This window comes from Lissotriton vulgaris, chromosome 1_1 (genome assembly GCF_964263255.1).
Source record: "Lissotriton vulgaris chromosome 1_1, aLisVul1.2, whole genome shotgun sequence".
In the NCBI taxonomy this organism is placed as follows: Eukaryota; Metazoa; Chordata; class Amphibia; order Caudata; family Salamandridae; genus Lissotriton; species Lissotriton vulgaris.
Window position 1 is genome coordinate 1,669,090,969 of NC_141685.1, and position 16,302 is coordinate 1,669,107,270.

Here is a 16,302-nt window from a genome sequence, read left to right on the forward strand (position 1 = left end):
CCTAATCACTGTGTGGTAAGGAGCCACATCCTTAGAAGGAGCATCTGTAGATGGAGAAAGTTCCCACTCCGGAGACGTATCCAATCCACTAGCCTCCTTCAACCCCTCAAATAAGTCTTCCGACTCCTCAAGCTCACCTTTCTCCATTTCCTTTTCCTCCTGGAAACGCTGTTCTTCCAAAATCCTCTGCGCCTCTCGCCTTGACCTCATCCTCTGGATAGGCGTGGGCGGTGCCAGACGCAACTCCGACGGATCCGGAGCCGGGGTCGACGGATCTGGAGCCGGGGTCGAATTTTGACCTGGAGGCACAGCCAAAGTCAAGCGAGGTCGAACTGACGGCGCCGGAGAGGAAGGGTACGACGTTGATTTCCTCGGCGCCACAAAATTCCAGGACGTAGTCGCAGGCAGGAACAGCATAAAGGGAGCCTGAGCATAAGCCTGAGGAACTCTAAGGTTAAAGGCCATTGGACCCAAAGGCGCTCCAGAGGTGTACGAGGCTCTAGCGAAGATTCCATACATCGCATTTAAGTAATGCGAGGGATCTGTACCCGGGCCAGGGAAAGGTGGGTATGCCCCCGAGACAGGGTCCGATTGAGGCATTTCCTGACAAGGGCCAACCGGCTCCGACGGTGGAGCCATTGGAGCAGCAGATTCTTCAGGAACTGGAGCTTCATTTACTGGGACAGGAGAGTGAACTGGAGAAACCCGAGTCGAGCTTGAAGGAGATGGAGACACCAAGTCCTTCCGATGTCAAGGAGCCGGCGAAGTCGACTTCGGAGCCGCATCCTTGTCAGAACGGTGCCGAGAGCCGTGTCTCCTTTTTTTCTTATGCTTCTTCGACATCGAAGCATGAGCAGACGACGACTTCAAACTCGACCTGGATCCTGATCTCGATCTCCTCCGACCCTTCTTCTCCTTTCTCATCTTCGCCATAAAGAGTTTGGGTTCTCTTTCTTTCAAAGCTTTGGGGTTCATCTTGCGACAGCAAGAGCAACCTTCGACATCATGGTCCGACGACAAACACCAGACACAGTCCTCGTGGGGGACAGTGAGCGGCATATGATCCCCACACTCTCTACAGGGCTTGAAACCCAACTTCATCAAAGACCTTTTTCAAAAAGGCAACAAGAAGATCAAGGCAAGAATACAATGTAACAACACAAGTACGGAGAGTCCCAGAAAACCGTTCGCGTTGACGGCGTGGGAAAAAGGGAACTGACGTCATCACGCCGACGAGGCTCAGTTATGGCTCCAGTGACGTCATGCGGAGCCGCGAGCGGAGCCATTCTTATTGTGACGTCGTCCTCGTTGGCGTGGAGATGCTGCTGGTGCAGGGGATATTCACAAGGTGAGGAATCCTCTGGCAGATGTTTCCATTTGAATACTAAATTTGGGGGTGTTGCAAGTAGGTAAAGGTTGGGACCAATGGGTCTCTTCCTTGGGGCTGGTACTCTCCCTATTATGCCACCCTCCAGTGGGAGGGATGCATATGCCTCCCTCCCACTTGGCTGGGTTCCCCCATCTCTAAGATGGCGGGGACTGAGAGTTGTGCTTCACCTCGCCTACCCCCACCTGAGGGGTGGGGCTGGCCAAGGTGGGCACACCTCCCTTCCTCACTTGGTTTTCCCACTGAATCTCCCGCGCAAAGTGGGGGTCAGCACCGGTGAGAGCCAGTTGCTGGAAGCAGCTAAGGACTGAGTTTGATCACAAAGGTGGCAAGCCTTTGAAGCTTCCCCTTCGTGGACCCTGCCCATCCTGGGGGAGGAGGCTTGGCACCTCGTCCCAGGATGTGCATTGTTTCAGACCCCTGAGAGCAGCAGGCTCTCGACCCAGGGGTCCAGAAACATGTCATGCTATCTACAGCTCTCTAGTCTTCCCTGGGTGTCTAGTTTTCAGAAATGTCAGGGCTTGGTAAGTTTGTGTAGGTGCTGCCCAACTCCATGCCCAAATACAGCAGCTGCCCGCATCCCCAGATTGATTATAATTCTAAAGAAAATCTTGAAATTGCCATGTTGCATTTTGGGTCCTTTTATGTTTTGGGTGATCGTCTCACGCCTCATAGATATCACCTGTTTATCAGAAGTGCGGATATGCTGGATGATAGGACTTTTTGTCTAGCTATGCAGATTCCACAAATTTCACCCATAGAACTGTGAGAAAAACCCATGATTTTGTCAATGTTTGATGTTTGTATGCCATTTTAGGTAAGAAAAAGTAGTGTAATCTAAGTAAGCTACACCACCCTGGACTCGTCTGGGTGTATAGGGCCAAATGTATCAACCAATTTTCCCTCCGCAAACTAGCCGATTTGCAGAATCTTGCCGTTTGCAAATGCAAAAAAGGCTATTTACATGTATCAAACCCTATTTTGCGATTCGGGAATCTGTTACGGAATCGCAAAATGGGTTTGTTATTCGTATTTGGAAGGGGCGTTTTTAGGGCAACCCTCCCAAATAGCAAATCGCAGCGGTATGTACAAAAAATTCTTAATTCACCCCCAACTTCAAGTTGGTGGTAACCCTTTCACAAATAGTAAGAGGTCCCCAGGGGACCACTGCCTGCTCTTAAAAAATTAAAAGAAAACTTTTCATTTTTGGTTTTTAATAGCAAGAATTTTTTTTATAAATGCAGCCCGTTTTCCTTATAGGAAAATGGGCTGCATTTAAAAAAAATGCTTGCTTTATTATTTACAAGCAATCACGGACATAGTTGTCTGCTGACCCTAGCAGGCCACCATCTCCGTGATTTTAATGATTCCTAGGTGGTCGCAAAGTGCAACCTACCTTGTTCTTATTGATGAGGTAGGTCAATTTGCGAGCCACTACGAATTGCTAAATGATAATCTCAATTAAGTGATTGCTATTCCAAATCTTCATACATGTGGCACATAAGGTTTAGAACTCACTAGGATCAGTAGGTTTTCCTGGGTTCTGGCTAACACTGGGTTTTGGTTATGGCCAAAAACCCACGTCCCCAGAATGACTGAATCCCAGAGGAAGAATTTTGATTATTCCATGTTGCGTTTTGGGGCTTTCCTGTTCGATAGGGGCTCCCACAGAAGTGAGCTACAGTTTTTTTAATCAAGTAGTTTGGGGTGTAGAATAGGAGGACATTTGCTATTACCTATTGAATTTTTCTACATTTTTGGCTTCCAAATGTAAGTCAGGGTGCACAGAAGAAAACATTTTGTAATTTCAACAAATTACCCGTCCCTTACTTCGGAATGTGTCTAATTTTCAGTTTCATGCCTCTTTCATGTACAAACTGAAAGTTGTTAACCACTAAATAGGAACTATTGACCTGCACTTAGAAACTTGTTTATGAAAGGTGGCCAGAGGGTTATCTTAACACAGCTTTTTGTGCATGCCTTTTTTTTAATACAAAAATCACATACTTTCTACTAAAGCACTTTTCCCAATTTGCCAATGAAAATATTTTTGATAATGTAGGCTCTTTGTTTGCTTGCCTGCAGGGGAATGCACAAACCCTGTGTACCTTCCCCAACATTTAGGGAAAAAGAATGAAAATTTGACCCAGCACTTCAGGGGATAAGAAAGTATTTACCAAATTGTATCAGATAAAGCTAAAAAGTCGCTCTTAACATTTCAATGACCTTTGGGAGATTATCCTCAGAAAATGGGTTGAAACAGGACCTAATATTTTAGTGTCTTGTGATTAGATTAGAGATTTTTGATGTTCTCGGTCAGCATTTATTATGGACATTCATGTTCAGTCTTGGTAGCGAAGACGTCAATGTATTTGTTGAATTTAAGTTGGTTTTTGGAGCGTTGGGAATTTGAGATCGGAGGTTCTTTGGGCAGCTTACAAAATTATTAATACTTGATTAAACATCAAGCAGATATCAGTTCATGCTTCTGTTTTCTCATAAATTATTTTAAAGCAGAAAGTGGTTTGGTATTTTTGAATGATCTCCTCTGTCTGTCCATTTTGCATAGCTCACGTCTCATTAAAAAATTTGTTTTAAAAACATGAGTTCCAAATGCTCTTCAGAAGATTTTTTTTATTGGTGACCGGTTCAATGTTGGCTGTATGACCATAAATGCTTTCGGAGGATTAATTAATCATTAATAATGATTCTGTTTTCAGTAATCTTGTTTAGCTGCAGTAAATCAGTCACGTCCAGAGACATGTTTAAACATTTTCATTAGGAAATTCTCAGCTGGGAAAGCCATGAGGCAATCTACCTTGTTCACATCATAAATGACAGGATCAAGTATATTTCCTTTTCTATGAAAGGAGAAGGTTGCGACTCTGTATAGACTCTGATGCATGAAGAGTCTTTTGAAGGCTGAAGCCTGTGTATCTAAATGGTTACCCCCAATTAAGCTTAAAGTCACCAAGGTGACATTTTGATCATTTAGCATTTGTTGTTTGGTTATATAGTTCGTTCATTCCTTGATGAAGGCTTTGTGAGACCTGGAAGGGTGAAGGCCTTGTGAGACCTGGGAGGGTGTTAGGTTATACGGAGGTATGGTATAGAGTTTGGAGAACAGGTAGTGTTGTTGCAAAAAATAAATGCCATTCCTTCACCCATATTTTTTCCCTATCTGAACTGATGATATAGCCAGCTGGGACCAGGATGTCTACTAGAGTCTGGGAGTGTTTTCTTAGCCAAGACTCTGTGAAGAAAAAGTATACATTTACGTCCAATATAGTATGAATGAATTAAGGAATTTACAAAGCACATGGCTACTCCAAGGAGTGCCCCAGTGCTATAGCTACAGTGTAAGGATATGTGAAAGGAGTGCTAATGCGGAGAAAAAAGGTGTGTTTATGGATTTTTGAAAGGATGTTTCATGGGAAATAGACCAGAGAGAAAGTGTTAACCAGTTCCATTAGCCACGTGACAAGACCCTGAAAGCCTGGCCATCCATTCTTGTCCGGCGAAACCTCAGGCTGTTGACCAGCAAAGCTGTGGCCGAAGAAAGGGACCAGGAAGGCTGATAGTGCCTAGTTCTCGTAATCAGGTAGTGAAGACCCTGCATTTAGAATGCCCGATGTATGATAATGAGGCCATTGAAGAGTACCCTCTTCTTGACATGTAGCCAGTGTAGCTCTCGAAGATGAGATATGTGCGCCCTATGAGGGATGACTAAGATAAAATGGACAACTGCATTTTATACCAGCTTGAGTTTCTTGGTTAAATTGACAGTAAGACCCAGATACAAACTGTTGACATAGTCAAACCGCGCAGTTATGAGAGCATATAACACTGTTTCGCAGCTCTTCAGCCGCAAGACTTACAAAAACTTACAAAAACAACCGGATGATTTGAGTTGAAAAAGATTGCTTGCCATCTATTTGTACACCCAGTTTTCTGTCTCCTGAAGATGGGCCAGGAAGGAGAGACATGTCTTTAAGCCAGAAGCTGTGCAACCATTGCTCTTTCACATTGCCAAACATGAGGATCTCCGTTTTATCAGCATTTTATAGCATGTTGGTCTCTCTTAACCAATTCAGAGTAGCACAGAGGCAAGTTTAAGGACCTAACCTGGATTGGAGGAAGAGGGAATGACTGTCGGAAGCAGCTGAATGTCGGAAACATAAGAGATAGTCTTAAAGCTGTGGGATTCTGTTACTTTTCCTTGGGGTGCCAAGGGATTGTTGAATAACTTGGAGCTCAGAGAAGAGCCCGGGGACACCTCAAAGACTGGTGTTTTCGCTGAAGACATGCATGTGGCAAGCCACACTTTTTTATCCCTCCCGTCTAGAAAAGAGTTTAACAGTCTCCAAGCTGTCCTGCCAATATCTACCTCAGAGAGAAGCCGTAGTAAAATGGGGTGCGAAACTACATCAAATTCTGCAAATAAATCTAGTAAAATAAGGGCGGCACTTTCCCCTTTTTGGGCAGTGTGGTTTTGATGGCCTCGATGTCCAGATGAGAAGTTTCAATGCTGGCGCGTTAACAGAAATTCGGCTGAGTGTAATGCAGGAGAAAGCTGTCTTTCAAACACAAGAATGCAGGGACATGGGACGGAAGTTGTACAAGACTCCAGGTTTGGGAGACAGCTTGTTTTAGAAGAGGGATCACTCTAACCCTTTTCCAGTTGGGTGGTGCTCTTTTTGAGTCCTGCGAACCGCTAAAAAGTTGCTGGAAAACCTCGCTAGCCAGGCTAAGAATAGATGTGGACACAGATCTCCGGGAGACCCTGACTTGCATTGTGGGAGGTCAAGAGGATTTGTTCCAAGGAGAAATGCCCATATTTAGAGGAAGAGCAGGAAAGTGCATTAGTTGGCCAGTCCTCAATGCCATTGATTTTAGGAAATGTAGTTGAGGGGGAGGGTGCAGACTGTATGGTATGGATTTATTTTATCTTTACCCCAAAGAATATTAAGAGGTTGTTTATCACATTGGGCAGAGGAGGCAGAAATTGTGGGACTGCAAGCTTTGGGATTCAAAAATTATTTCACAATTTTATAGGTGTCTCTTGATGAGTTGTTAGTCAACTCAATTCGTTCCACAAAGAATGCAATCTGAGCATCATTCACTGCCTATAGTAAAGCTTCAGTGCTGTTTTGTATGATTCTTTAGCCTTCATGTAATAGCCCGTCTGTCAGAGTTGTCTTCATTTTTTACAGCTTCTCTTCAGAGACATAAGGTCCACGGAGAACCATGGGCAGAATGGCCTCTATTTATTTGGGCGAGAAGATGTTGATGGATGCCAAGCAATTGGTGGCCTCATTAATCCAAGACTCAAAGCTCTAGTTCCATATTGCCTACCAGTAGAGGGGGAGAGGCAGCTAATGCTTCAGCGAGCTCTGAGGGCTTCATTTTATTCAATGTACGATGTTCATAACGGCCCCTGCCCCCTGTTTCAGAGGCTGCACAACTGCTGCCCCTGCAGATAGGGATCAGGAAATGATCTGACCAGCTGAGAGCTACCGGGGATTTAACCATGAATGTTAGGTTAGAAAATATTAGGTCTAATGTATGATCAGGGGTTGCAGATTGAGAGCCCTGCAAGATTTAACCTGCGCCCGCCCATCCCTATCCATCGCTACATCAACTTGCAAATTAAAATCACTCCACACATCACAAATCTGGTACCGAAGTGCCTTCGCAGAGGCAACAGCCTCCCATGATCCAAGGAAACCAACTGGGCTGCCAAGAGAATAATAGATAAATATACCAGGGAAGGAGGAGCGATGAATGCATTTCATGCATTGGCAATTGGAAAGACACCTCTTGAGTGTGTGGTCAAAGGTCATGTTGGCAAGATGATAGTTTGTGTCTTTAGCGATAGTCTGAATTTCCACCTCTCAGTTGTATATGGTGACTGTATTTGCTTACATGAATTAATACAATACACAGTTAATAATTATCAAAATAATTTTTATGTGAATGTCTATTAACCAACTGATTGAAAGTACCTTTTTTTTTTACAGTGCACATGATATATGGGCCGTTGGATCCTGTCAACCCTCACCCAGAATTCCTCGAACTCTACACGTACGTTTTTTGTAGGCTTGTCATAAATGTTACAGCAATAAAGTTTTGAGGCCTGATGACTGTTATTATGGTGAAATAAAAACGTAATTTCTGTTATCCAAAATAGATTAGTATGGGGAGTTGCCTGCAGATAACATCTGCGTGATACACAAATGCAACGCCGTTGTCATTATTTTTGAGTCCAAGGTATGGCTTGTGAAGGTTCAGACCCCATGCAGTGGTATAAAGGACTCTGATATACGTTACATCACAGAGCTTGCCAGTGTGAGGACCTACATGTAGCTTTGTGGCACAGAATTTCAAGATTGCTTAACAGACTGATTGCATCCCCCTCTGCCAGCCAGAGCAAAGAAAGCAAATGTCCTGATCATAGTCAATGTATAGGTCACCATACCTGACCCTCTTCCATGTCAATAGTTAAATTCTGTTGGTTGCGTTTAGAATAAAAAAAAGAATGACAATTTTTAGACTGGGTAAACGTAGCATTTTAAATCGTATCTATCTCTTTACCAGTTCTGGGGAGACCTTTCTCGTCATACCCCCTCATTTACTTTACCTGACCCAATCCTACCCTATACTACTTTCAGTTTTCTAAAGGAATGCTCTGATTGCCCACGTGATAAGTAGTCTGCACACTCTTCCTGGAATTGGGCTGTGGCTTCAGGTGCTAGTGATCTACTTTTTCTTCACCACCACCATAAAAGGGAAAGATGAGGAGCCTTCCAAACTAGACAGGTTCCTCAACTCGACCTAGAAAACTCTGAACCTTTCAACATCTAGGTGTGTCGCATTGTCAAATATCTTGCCATCTTGTTCCTTGACGTTTAGAACGTCCATTCAGACTGCTTCAACACTGACCAGGATAGAGAGTACTGATGACTGGAAACTGCTGTTTCTCTTCCAGGGATCCTCATTAATAGTCTTGAGCACTGAATATTCCCACCCACGTATAGGGACCACAAAGAGCATATTTAATATATATATATCTAATGAAGCCTATACTTAAGGCAATAAAATGCCCCATTTACATTGTGTTTTCATTTAATGTACCTCTTACTGAATGAAAAAACTGAAAGGAAATGCAATCGCATTGTTAGCCAATAGACTGTATTCAAAGCAGAACAAGAGAATACTGGCAAAGTGCCTTTAAGACCTCCAGGACTGCCTGTATCCCATCATGCCCCAACAGTTAGGTCAGCTCATTTTTCCCATCTCCTTCAGTGAGGAACCTAGAGCACTGAGCGCTCCTATTTTTTGGCTTTCTGTCCAAAAATTATTTACAAAAAATAATTTTCTTTGCTTCACTTGACATCTTTCTTCGTCTAGAGTGAAGAGCAACAGTTTCCTGACAGAAAGTTGAATTTTTTCCTGTCAAAAAGGCCTTCCCTTTTTGTCAAGTGCCCTGATTGTGGAAAAAAGATGCCACAGAATGACACTTATTCAGTCTGCATCGTATGTCTTATAGGTAATCAAGTGGTGGAATGGACACTTGTAACTGCTAGACCTTTTGGTTAGCATGGAACACCCTCATAAACGCAATGTTGTTCGAATGCGGTATATTACTGTACTCCGCCCCACATTAGCGTTGTGGCATTTATCATTGGATGTCCAATTACGTGCTGTATGTCAGCCTCACCCAGAGGCAACCTCAGATTCTGGCAGCAGTGTCCAGAGAAAAAAGATGTGAAAATATGAGGGGAAAGTGTTAAAAAACAAAACTTAACCTGAAAAGAACTTTATTGAAATAGGTTAAGAGTGTCCTTAAAAATAGTGGGTATAGGTGTAAGACCAAGTTATTGGATCTCACTATACTACTTTGTAAATAACGTCGACATGTTTCAGCTCCCTAGCGCCCAGCCGGGTCTATGGAGCCTTCGTCAGGACAAACACACATAGATTACTTACACTACTTGTGTAGTAATTGGCAGTGTCATAATGCGAACACTGGGATAATTGCTCTCAAATCTTTATTGAGAGTACGTTATTCCTCAACGGGGGTGAACTCTACCGTTATGGATTAGAGCCGCACGTGTAGGTAAACCGCTGCTTGTGCGAGTCAGCACAAGCAGCGGTTCGCATTATGTTCGCATTATGACACTGCCAATTACTACACAAGTAGTGTAAGTAATCTATGTGTGTTTGTCCTGACGAAGGCTCCATAGACCCGGCTGGGCGCTAGGGAGCTGAAACATGTCGACGTTATTTACAAAGTAGTATAGTGAGATCCAATAACTTGTTCTTACACCTATACCCACTATTTTTAAGGACACTCTTAACTTTTTTCAATAAAGTTCTTTTCAGGTTAAGTTTTGTTTTTTAACACTTTCCCCTCATATTTTATCATCTTTTTTTCTCTGGACATTGCTGCCAGAATCTGAGGTTGCCTCTGGGTGAGGCTGGCATACAGCACGTAATTGGACATCCAATGATAAATGCCACAACGCTAATGTGGGGCGGAGTACAGTAATATACCGCATTCGAACAACATTGCATTTATGAGGGTGTTCCATGCTAACCAAAAGGTCTAGCAGTTACAAGTGTCCATTCCACCACTTGATTACCTATATGTTATAAATGGGGAAATGAATGGACATCAATCAATTCCTCCTCCCCCCCAGTTGATTACTTTGCATCGTATGTCTACCTGATACATGCCATCATTGTAAGAAGCTATCCCATATTCCTTTAAGTAGACTTCCTCTCTTCCAAAACAATCTCCAGAGGCAGTTCTCCAGAAAGGCAACAAAAACTGCGCTCAAGATCCATATGTAGAGGTAGGAAAACACCTAGTCGAAAGTACCTTCATCGTCGAGGCGCATTTAGCCTTCAAGACCGCCATCGGCTACGACTCAAAGACCTTTTTACTTTTCAATACTTTGAAGCAGACCCACTAACGGATTGTTGGGTTACCAAGCTGTGCTTACAGTGATACACACTACATCAAATTTGTAATCTCAGGACTTAAGATATACCAAAACAAAGACTTTCATTGGAAATATAATTTTATACTATGGAGCCCTGAAGAAGTCATTTCGGGACTTAATGCGTCGGCTAATGGATTTCATCTGATCAACTTATCTTGACAACAAAAAGTCCAATAAAGAACGTTTTGAAAAAAAGAAACAGTGAATTGGAAGTTCTTCAATGTGCACATAAAGACTGTCCTCTACTTCGATTTTCATAAGATACATTGTTGAGTGCGGAACCTTTCTGTGTTTTACAGCTGATGTTTGAGAGACTCTGTGGTCTCGAGACATTGATGTGCACATCACTGAAGAATTCCATCGTCGGCTCACCACCACTTGACGTCGGGACACGCCTCGAAAGAGAAGTCTCCAATGATGGCGGTGCACCACCGGTCGACGTCAAGGCAGGACCTGACAAGGGACACTCCGTCAATGGCTACACATCACCGTTTGACATGGATCCATGCTTTGACTATGAAGACTCAGTCGACAGTACCACATCATTGTTCAGGGTCGAAGCAGGCATTGCCTAGAAGGACAAATGCAAAAACAACAGTTGATGGACAGAATGCTGAACAATGTCATACATTCACCCCAGTACAGAGATCTGGGCCTAAATCCATCGTTTTTTTGCACTCCACACCACCCCAGTTCAGACATGGCTATATGCAAATCAGCCTTGACCCTGCGCCTCATGAGAACAGTCTAGCCCGAACTGCCAAGCCATGTCTTTCCTGGACCGGAATCAAGCATCCTAGGACCGGTTTCTGGCTATCAGCCATCTTCAGCCAGGATAGCTTGACTCCAGTGGTGTGGAGAGCATGGAACTCACGTCTGAGCATACCCATCCCACTCGGGGTGACAAATGCAAAAACAACAGTTGATTGCCTAGAAGGACTCCATTGACTCCATTGACTGCGACACAACACCCGTCAACGTCGAGGCACGTGTTGTGGTGAACACTCCCTCCATGGTCTCGCACTGCCACCACACGCCGAGGCATACATCGCCTATAAGGCCTCTGTTGATGGCAGCACCGCACCGTCGAGGCAGGATTCACCCTCTGCGTCGTTGGCGTTGCTCTACCATTCAACACCACAGACCATACCAGTGTCAAAACACCTCTCAACTTCAATGAAAATTTCAGAAAGATGGACCTCATCTAGACGCACAACTTCAGGAGCTTTCTCTTGTTCCTTTTCCAGAAAGACAGATGCCTCCTCATCACCCAGAGGCTTCTGAGACCCCAATTAATCTGTCACCAAGCTTGCTGGAGAGCGTCTGAATGTGGCATGCAAAACATAGTGCAGACGCGCAGTATTCATGGACCTACTCTCCGTCACGGTCTGCCTTGCAGACACCATCTCCAAGACCAGCCTCGCAGCCTACCACTCCTCCAGCTGCGCCAATACAGAACGGTCCTCTTAGTCCACAAGTAGATCTAGGGTATCTAGGGAGAAACAGACCTCCGCACAGAACCAGATCACATACGAGGAGTAGGTCTTTCTGCAGGACCAGGACAAGATCCTCCACGCCACCTCAGAGGTCTCGATGTAATAGGTCCCGTCAGCACAGACATAGATCCCCGGACTTGTCTACGTCCACATGATCTTCAATTAGGGATTACTCACCCACGCTTACGGACACTCCACAAGCGAGAGTATCCCTAATAGATGACCTGAGCACTTTTTGTTTTTTAAAACAAGTTTTATTTGTCACGGTTCACATATGTTGCATAGCTCCGCAACCCAGAGACTACTGCACACATCAATTATACAACAAAAATTACGTTGACTTTTATAACGTGACTAAACCATAATAGAACAAACCCCTCCCGACCTCCTGATTGCACCCATGCCACAAAGAAAAAGGATTACATCTCTGGAACAATACACTAAGCCCATCCACCACCCTGCAAAGCCCAGCCTCCACACACCCATCAGTCCGGCAAGCAAGTGTCTCTCTCTGGCGGCGGATCTAGGTCCAAACCCTGGTAGTCTGCCCATCTTTTCCATATCTTATAATGCTTGCGGGGGCACCCCCTGGCAATGAAGACAGGCAGTTCAAGCCCCATACAAAAATCCATCCCATTCCTCCATGCCGCCAGTGGCGGAGCCCGGTTGCCTTCCAAGCCCTGGCAATGTCCCTCTTCGCCAACGTGAGACCTAACGACAAGAGGTGCCGCTTCTATCTATTGCCCCCAACTCCCTCCATGACATGTAACAGGGCCCAGTGTGGCGTATATGAAAGCTCCCATCCCAACACCTCCGAGAGGCAGGAGAACACCCCCCTCCAAAATCGATGTAACGCAAGGCAACTCCAGACTGTGTGCAGAAAGGCGTCCTCCTCTGGCCTACAGCGGAGACACTCAGGGGAGACAATAATTCCTGCACTCCACAAGAGCACTCTAGTGAAATACACTCAATGTAAGTATTTGAATTGTATCAGTCGCAAGCGCATGGCTATTGCTGCCCCCCGTGGGCTTGCCAGTGCCTCCGCCCTGTCCTCTTCCTCCAGTTCGCCCACATCCCCTTCCCATGCAGTCTTAAGCCGCTGCAAATCCATGGAACAGTGAATGACCAATGTCTGGTAAATGCAAGAGATCTTACGGTCAGGAAGTTCCCCCATAAAGACCTTCGCTTCAATTGGGCTGAAGTCTGGGAGAGACTCCAGGCCTTCCAGACTGGGTGCCAGCGCATGTCGAAACTGCAAGTATCTGAAAAACTGGGATCGTGGCATCCCATATTCGTCCCACAGATCTTGGAATGATTTAAGCGTCAGGTCTGTCATCACATTCCCTAGGGCCGAGATTCCTATAGAGTCCCAACCCTGAAAGCCCTGCAAAACTGCCAGTTGGGGCAGATGCCCGTTCCCCCAGAGGGGAGTCTCCCGGGTCAGGATGTTCCACCACCCCATCCTGCTCTGGGCCCGCCTCCAGACATGAAACACCACCTGCGTGACCGAGGGAAGAAGTTTCCGAAGCGGTGCAGAATATAGTAGTGTGTGTAGAGGTTTGTTACCCATTAGCTGCCGCTCAACCGCATAGGTCGGTTCCCCCCTGTCCCCGTATCACCACTCATTGAGGACCAGCGAATGTGCAGCCTGGTAATAGGAGAGGACATCGGAATTAGCAAGCCCACCGGTGTATGTGGATAGAAAACAAGTGCGTAGAGTTACCCTAACCGCGCCCCCCTCCCACAAGAACCCTCCCAACGCCGGGTTTACCTGCCGGAACCAGCGGGTGAAATCTGGTAGGGATGATTTTTTAATTGATAAAGGAGACGGGGAAGCGCTACCATCTTGAAGATGGCCGACCTTCCGTAGATCGCCAGGAGCATGCGGGACCACACCTTGAGGTCTTCCCGAGTCCGATCCACACCTGGACCAAATTACGGTCGCTGGATACTGCTGGTGTATCAGACAGAAAACTCCCCAAATACTTCATCCCCCCCAACGCCTATTGAAGGGCTGAGGCCTATTCCCCCACCCTCGCTCCATCCCCCAAAACCCATAACGTGGACTTGCTAGGATTCATGTACAGCCCAGAAGTCTCACCGAAAATCTGAAGGATACGCAGCAACCGTGGCCCGACCTATCCAAATCAGTGAGAAAGAACAGGACATCGTCCGCGTAAAGTGCTATCTTATCAGTGAGACCCCGCGCCCATCTAAATCCCCGAAGCTGGACATCGATACGCACCCAGGCCGCCAGCGGCTCCATGGCGAACGCAAAAAGGTAGGGGGAGAGGGGGCAGGCCTGACGCGTGCCCCGGTGGATCGAGAAGGAGCAAGAAATCGCCTCATCTACCCGCACCGACGCTGTAAGGTTAGTATATAACAGCTGCAGATAAGCCAGAAAGCGCGGGCCGAAATTAAGCTTCCACAGCAGAGCAAACAGGTACACCCAGCTCAAAGAATCAAAGGCCCTATCCATGTCAGCCAGCAGTAGCGCTGCCCGCTCCCGGGGCCGCCCACAGGCCGATACAGCAACGTGCGCGCGTCTAATAATATGGTGAGTCGCCTAAACCCGGCCTGATCTGGGTGTATCAATTCTGTGATGTGTGGCTTGAGCCAGTTGGCCAAAACCTTTGCTTCCTAGGTAAATGGGGCTGTATGATGTATGCTGCTCCGGAGGTCTGCCCAGGTTGAGGAACACTACCATTTCCGCGTGTCTCCAGTCTGGGGGAAGCAAGCTGCGCTTCCGCGCCTCCTCCACCACCGGCCAAAAGTGTGGGGTCAGCTGCACAAAAAACCGTTTAAAAAAACTCCCTAGGAAGCCATTCGGATCCGGAGCCCTCCCGGGATTGAACTCCCTAAGGGCCGTACCCAACTCATCGTCCGACAGGGGCCTATCCAATTGGTCCCGCTCCTCCTCCGAGACGGTCTTGGGCGAAAGGTCATCAATGAACTTCGTAATAACCTCTGCCGGGAGACATTCTTTTGGCGCGTACAGGTCCTCATAATATGCCGCAAAGCTCTCCGCAATTGCCGGAGGTTCAAGAATCGGCGCCCTTGCCGGGTCCAGGACCCGGGGCAGAGGCTGGGCATGCAGGGTACAGGCGGTGGAGCATCTTGCTTCACTTATCCCCCCCATTGATAGACCCTAGCCAAGCCTGGCGAGACTCATCCATCAGTATTGCTGTGTATTATTGCTGAGCCAGCACTAGCTGCCTTCTAGCCGGGCCTCCATCCGCCTCCTGACCCCTACGTTCCAGCACCTCTGTCTCCCGACGCACCAAGTCCTGCTGCCGCTCCCTCCGCGTGGCCACACACCAATAAATATCTACTCCTCGTAACGTGGGTTTCAATGCCTCCCAAAGTACCGCTGGAGATTCGACCGACCCCACATTAACTGCCAGGTAGTTATCTATCTCCCTAGCCAAATGCTCCCTGTATTCCTCCTTCTGCAGTTGCCACCCCGACATACGTCACCTAGGTGGCTGCCGTCCCAGGCCAATCGGAATGTGAGAGCAATGGGTGAGTGATCCGACAAGGCTCTGGGTATAATGGTCGCTGACAATACTCTGTGCGCTAGCCCCCTGGGAACAAAGATGTAGTCTAGCCTCGAAAAGGAGTTGTGTGCTGTGGAGAAGTAAGTGTATTTCCGGTGAGGGCCATGTAGTTGTCTCCATACATCCGTCCAGTCTAACCCGGTTACCAGGGAGTGCAGTTTAGTAGGGGATCCTCCCACCCTAACAGCATCCCCGCTCCTCCATCTATCTTGACCCAGCTCCATCACATCATTCCAGTCTCCTCCAACATCAGAGAATGTGTCCGGCATATCCCCCCACAGTGTTAGAAGTCGATCCACTAAGGACCACTGCTCTTCCATGTCCAGCTTCTTCTTTTGTTCTCCACTCACAACTTTCCACTCCTAGTTATGTGTCTGGCTGTTTAGACTAATCCCAAAGCTTCATGATTTGTCTGCCACCACACCCCAAGAACTGGAATCGTTAAATTAACACAAAGGTCAATAGCCAGTCCCTGGTATGCACATCTCTGATTACGATTGTGTAGGTTAAGACACTGCACTGTTTCAGATGAGTTTTTAACTTGGACGGGATATGGTCTGTTTTTAATCTTTGCAAGTGCTTAAATGCGCCCTGAATGTATCCCCTGATGAAACATTGGCACAATTCTAAACAGGATCACTAAGCAGCCCCAGCTAAAAAACATGTTGGTGGAAGCCAATCTTAGGCGATCCTTACAGCTGTAGCCACCAGAGAGTAAGAAGGTGGCACTATACCACATTTCTCCTTTGAAATACAGCAACATCTGTGCCCTTAGTCAGGTTTCTCAGTGACCGCACATGACAAGATTGCATTGGTGCTTCAGGCAGGGTTGCCAGTTGTAATCTCTAAGGTTT

The 16,302-nt window shown here is 46.4% G+C and overlaps 1 protein-coding gene across 3 annotated transcripts in view; it reads left to right on the forward strand.

The window, feature by feature from the left end:
- Positions 1–16,302, forward strand: part of MEST (mesoderm specific transcript) — a 342,266-nt gene that overhangs the window by 320,244 nt on the left and 5,720 nt on the right. For all 3 annotated transcript variants that reach the window (XM_086918914.1, XM_086918913.1, XM_086918915.1), the window contains one exon: positions 7,408–7,471. In XM_086918914.1, the coding sequence (XP_086775040.1) occupies positions 7,408–7,471 (64 nt within the window). The remainder of the gene's footprint in view (positions 1–7,407; positions 7,472–16,302) is intronic.